The sequence below is a fragment of the Elephantulus edwardii genome, unplaced genomic scaffold (genome assembly GCF_000299155.1).
Source record: "Elephantulus edwardii isolate Elephantulus edwardi_28Jun2011 unplaced genomic scaffold, EleEdw1.0 scaffold00278, whole genome shotgun sequence".
In the NCBI taxonomy this organism is placed as follows: Eukaryota; Metazoa; Chordata; class Mammalia; order Macroscelidea; family Macroscelididae; genus Elephantulus; species Elephantulus edwardii.
In genome coordinates this window covers 3154121-3159403 of record NW_006400028.1, presented here as the reverse complement: position 1 = coordinate 3159403, position 5283 = coordinate 3154121, and the positions used below count along the sequence as shown (strand labels likewise).

The window sequence follows — 5283 nt, the reverse complement described above, 5'->3', positions numbered from 1 at the left end:
TCTATTTTCAACTTTTTGAGAAAGCTCCATACAGCCTTCCATAGTGGTTGCACTTCCACCAACAATGAATAAGGGTCCCAGTCTCTCTGCAACCTCGCCAGCATCTGTTGCTTGCTGTTCTGTTAAATTTTGCTATTCTTATTGGGGTGAGATGATATCTCATAGTTGTTTTGTATAATTTGTTCTTAATGATGAAGAAAATTCCTAAAGTTCTCCCTCAACATCACAGATATACTTGTCTCTATTTACTTCATATTTCTGTCTTAAAAAACCATTTATATAATTCACATGTGATTACACAATGAGTGCTTGCTACAAAGCATAATGGTATATTCTGAAAATCAAAACATATAATTTGTATAAAATCCATGAGAGGGTAAAGTAGAAAATAAAACTCAGTGGTCACCCAGAAACAACTCTCCCCCCACCCGAATTAGCATTTGGACACATTTCCTGCAGAAGACAAGGTGCCCAGGAAAGCAGAATTTGTTTTCAGTGTTTGGCTGACATCTTACTGCCGTGGCGGAGCTGCGTGTGGCTGGCTGGGGAAGGTGGTGGAGGGATAGTAGTGGTTCTAGCCGTTTTTGCTTTCTATGTGTGGAATACTCAGAAAAAGGGGTCATTGTTGTTGTTGTTTTATTCCATCGAATTGATTGACTCATAGTGACCCTATGTACAATAGCTCTGAACCCTGTTCTGTCCTGAATTAAGTCTCAGTGACTCCAACACACTTACCCCCATCGCCCCAAGGTATCAATCCATCTGATCCAGGGTCTTCCTTTCCTGCATTGTCCCTCCACCCTTTCAAGCATAAGTTCCTTCTTCAAAGACCGGTCTCTCTTGGCCACATACCCAAAGTATGTGAGAGTTTAAAAATCTCTGCCTCCAAGGAGAAGTTTGGTTTTGCCCTCTCCAAGACAGATCTGTCTGTTCTCTTGGTGTCCATGATATATCCAATGCTCTTCTCCAGCACCACAACTCAAAGGCATAGATTCTTCTTCTGTCAAGGAGTCATATCCACTAGTAATACAATCATTTACTCAATGGTTTTAGAGAACAGTGAAGTCACTAATTTTACAGAGAGAGTTTGCCCTGTATCTGTCATGGTGAAGAAAAAGTGGTCTTCAAGACAAACCCTTTCAAAAGTTGCAAGGAAAAAGCGGTTTCCCAAGGTTGTTTTAAAATTCCATGTCCCCCTCTAGAGTTATTTTAGGTGGACTATTCCGTCTGCTCTACATTTACATGAAGGGCACATACAGCTTTGTGGGCTGCTGTGCTGCATGTCTGGACCCAGCTGCACTCCCCCCTCTTACTGTCGAGATAATTAGGAGGGAGAGTTACTATCTTGGAACTGTTGGTGGGGAACGGTTGGCTCTGTGCCCTTGGTATGGCTGGAGTTATCCTGATGACTGACATCAGGACATTTGTTTCCCCAGCCAATCTGCACTACTCTAGGGACCATCATGTTATTATGCACGAGCAAACATCAGAAATCAGAGCCAGGCTGCAGACGACTGGTCACTGGTGCCAGGAACACAGACTGACCCATTGGTCTCAGTGTAAGAGGTGGAGGTTGAGAGTCAAAGCCACCATCCAAGATTCTTCTGGAAGGGAAACAGGATAAATATCCTGCAGGCAAACGATTCTGCTCTAACAGGAAATGAGATAATCCTTCAAGTTCAAACAGCGTAAAGGGCTTCAAAAACCATAGCAAGGGCAGGCAGAGATAAGAAGCGTAGCAATAGCACATTCATGCCCACAAAACGGGAACAGAGATCTGGAAGTGGAAGCTGTCAGTTGCCCATCAAGTCGAATCGGATTCATGATAATCCCATATATATCAGAGAAGAACTGCATACTTTGAAGGGTTGTGATTTCTCTTATCCAGACATTTTTATTCTGTGGCACCTCTGGGTCCATAGAAGCAACAATCTGTTAGTTAGTAGTGATTTAAAACCATTTGTGTCATCAGGGGATCCAAGAGCAGAAGAGGTAAAATATTGTTGCTGACATTTAAACAAAACCAAGTGCTCACAAACACAGTTGCTGTAAATCTTACCTGGAGGAGACTGGATGGTCGTCTACCTCAGAGCTGCTGGTGGATTTGAACCACTGACTAGGATGTTAGCGGGACAAGTTATATGGACTACACCAGTGCTCTTGTTATTTTCTTTAATGATATTGTTGCTGTCATTGGTATGTGCCATCAAGTCGCCTGTGACTCATAGTGACCCTATGTACAATAGTTCTGAAGCCTGCCCTATCCTGAGCCAGTCTCACTGACTGATTCACCTACCCTCCTTGCCCTAGTCACTGTATCCAGTACCCCATCTCATCCGGGGTCTTCTTCTCCTGTACTTCCCTCCACCATCCCGAGCATGATGTTCTACAAGGATTGGGCCCTCCTGGCCACATGTCCAAAGTATATGAAATGGAACTTCAAAACCCTAGCCTCGAAGGAGAAACTTGGTTTCACTCTCTCTAAGACAGACTTATTTTTCTTGGCAGTCCACGATATGGTCAAGATTCTTTCTTCTCCAGCACCACAACTCAAAGGCATTGATTCTTCTTCTATCATCCTTATCCAGCTCTCTGTTGCATAGCAAATAACTATGAAGAACATGTCATGAATCAGGCTCAACCTAGTCTCTAGACTGACATTGTTGTTTCTCAGTACTCTGGAGAAGTCCCTGACAGCAGATTTGTTTCATAGGGCTGGGCAAATAAAAATAATGACAAATGGAGGGATTAAGACATAAGAAAGTAAGTAGCTGACTTACATACTTCCATGAATATAGATGGTGGTAAAAGGAGTATTATTGATCCTTCAAATGAAAAGTAATAGCTAGAGAAGCCAGGGAGTGGTCTTTGATGTCAGTAACCCTGAAAACTGGCATTTCTATCCATTGCATTATCCTTTTCTGGGGACCTGGTTTCCAGCTACCTGCAAATCATCAATGGCTGTGGGACCAAATATTAAGAGAGCACTTTTTACATTGTGAAAATGGTGGTGGAGAGAGGGTGAGGAGACTGTGGCAAGGTGTAACCAGAGGAACCATGGAAATGAAGCCACAGTTAAAGGTCTTGCTGGCTGGATGACTGAGAAAACCAGATGTGCATTTGTGCTGCTGAACTTTACCTGAACTTTCCCTAATTGAGGAATTGTGCCTTGTTACTCTGGCTTTGAGATTTCAGGACCAAACCTGGATCTGCACTGTGTGATATTCTTTGCCTCCTCCACTCCCCAAATAATTTCTATAAGAAACGCCACGAGAGAGTGTGTGTGTCTAAGACTACCCCATCAGTGGCCACCACTTTGTGGGCCTTGGGCAATCACTGACTCTGTCCCTCAATTTCTTTTGTAAAATGAGGGCGCTGCCGTCTCTGGCAGGGCTACGTGGGATTCGGATGCATGAGGGTAGGCGACATGTGACAGTTACGTCACCGCCCTTGAAGAGCACAGGTAGCGGGAGAGACATTATTGGAAGCAGCACTGTCATATTCCCTCTCTTCAACCTTTCTGGGCTGGACTCCAGTGGTGTAACAATTTTGAATGGGTCTAACATTACTCTCTATCCAGGAGCCTGCACCTGTGGTTCTGAGGCACACTCTTGTCCACTACAGAGCCCCTACCTCTTACTCCCACCATGACTGCAGTGTCCAGAGTCCCAGCTGCATGACCAGGGTCCTGAGAGTGCTTGCTATTCAGATGGGCATCAGAGCTGTTAGTCACGCAGATGCAGCAAGAACTGCCTTGGGTGGGCACATCTTGCAAGCCAGTGGACACAGACCTTCCCAGCGCAAGGGCTGTAAAGACACATCTATTCTGGGGTATGCATGAGGAAGGTCTGAAAAAACTGAGACCCTCCCACGGCCTCATTACAGCCTCCACTTTCTAACTGTAGAACTGCATAGCCATAGGAATTTATGGTTGGAATCTGGTATACTAGGATCTAAGCAAAGTCTGGAGTTTGAGGAGTTAAGAGGGCAGCAACAGCCTGAAACTGATTCATGCCTTGCCATGTAGTAAGTGAAGTTACAGACACATTACTCACTTTCACTCTGTAGCTCAGGGTCTCACCTGTCCCACCCCACCTGTTATGTACAGGTCTTCAGGTTTAGACTCAGTCATCTTTGCCACCTCCATCCCTAGAGCCAGCACAGCCTCAGTCTGCCCCAAGCCATGGGCCATGGGCGTATCCTGAACCCCAGCTAATTACTCCAGGTGCATTTCCCTACTCCACAGTTACGTATTAGGGTGCCTTCACCGAGCAGTCTTAGGGGGAGAAAGGCTGCCTCACCAAGGTATCTAGGGTAGAGTCCAGGTTCCCTATCCTGCTGATCTGTCCATCCTGAGTTGTCTCACAGAACAAGCCAAGTCGGGGGCAGGGAGGGGCCGCCATGTTTTATTAGGGATTCGGCAGAAGCAGAGGCCGGAAGCAGAGCAGCCATGTTTTTAACAACAGATAAATTAACCGCAGTGTGGGGTTGTGGGGAGAGGACTGGGGCAGGAGCTTTAACATATATATATATATAAACAAAACAAAAAAGACAGACAAATGAACCCCAAAGACATGGGGCAGGGGAGGGCAGCACCATCCAGACAGCAGGGAGGATCAGGGCAGACAGAGAGAGAAGGCAACTGGTCCCCTCACCGCAAACTCCACCGGCACTGGGGCCTTGGTCTGGCCCGTGGGGGCTTTGGGTGGGGGTGCAGCCGGGTTGGGCAAAGATGGCACAGCCGGCGGGCAAGAAGCCCAGCACCACAAGATGGCTCAGCCTAGAGTGGAAGCCAGGGGGAAGGGGCGCAGCAGCTGTGGGCCCCCAACCCCTCTGAAGAGCCTTACTCTGGGGTGAGAGAAGGGGCCAAGGATGAGGTCTCTCCCTGAGCTGAGAGTGGTCATTTTGTCCACAGCAGCGATGAGCAGCGGGGTATGCCAGGGACTCCCTTCACCTCCTTATCCACCTGCCTCCTTGGTCCCTTCAGGGAGGGGCCCCACTGACCGTGAAAAACAGCCTGTAGTCAGTCCAGTCTGTGGCCCCCAGCTCCAGGGAGGAGTTGTTGTGTGGCACAGGCCTCAGCCCTGACTCCCACAGGAGGAGAGTGAGTCATAGAGAGAGTCACTGAGGGACTCTGAGGTCTCCAATCCTGGGGCACCTCCACTGGCCACCCGGCCATCCTCACCCATGTCCGACGTGCTAGGGGTGCGACTACCCCCAAATGTTGGGCCTGGGGGTGTCGGGGGTGGGTGGCTGGGTTCCAGGCTTGGCTTCCGGTCCACG

General features: G+C 47.6%; 1 protein-coding gene across 1 annotated transcript in view; it reads right to left on the bottom strand.

Annotated features, from left to right (window-relative positions):
• Positions 1 to 5078: 5078 nt before the first annotated feature.
• The window catches only part of NCKAP5L (NCK-associated protein 5-like), a 19780-nt gene continuing 19575 nt past the window's right edge, over positions 5079 to 5283 (bottom strand). Inside the window, exon 12 of the mRNA XM_006900255.1 lies at positions 5079 to 5230. Coding sequence (XP_006900317.1) covers positions 5079 to 5230 — 152 coding nt within the window. The remainder of the gene's footprint in view (positions 5231 to 5283) is intronic.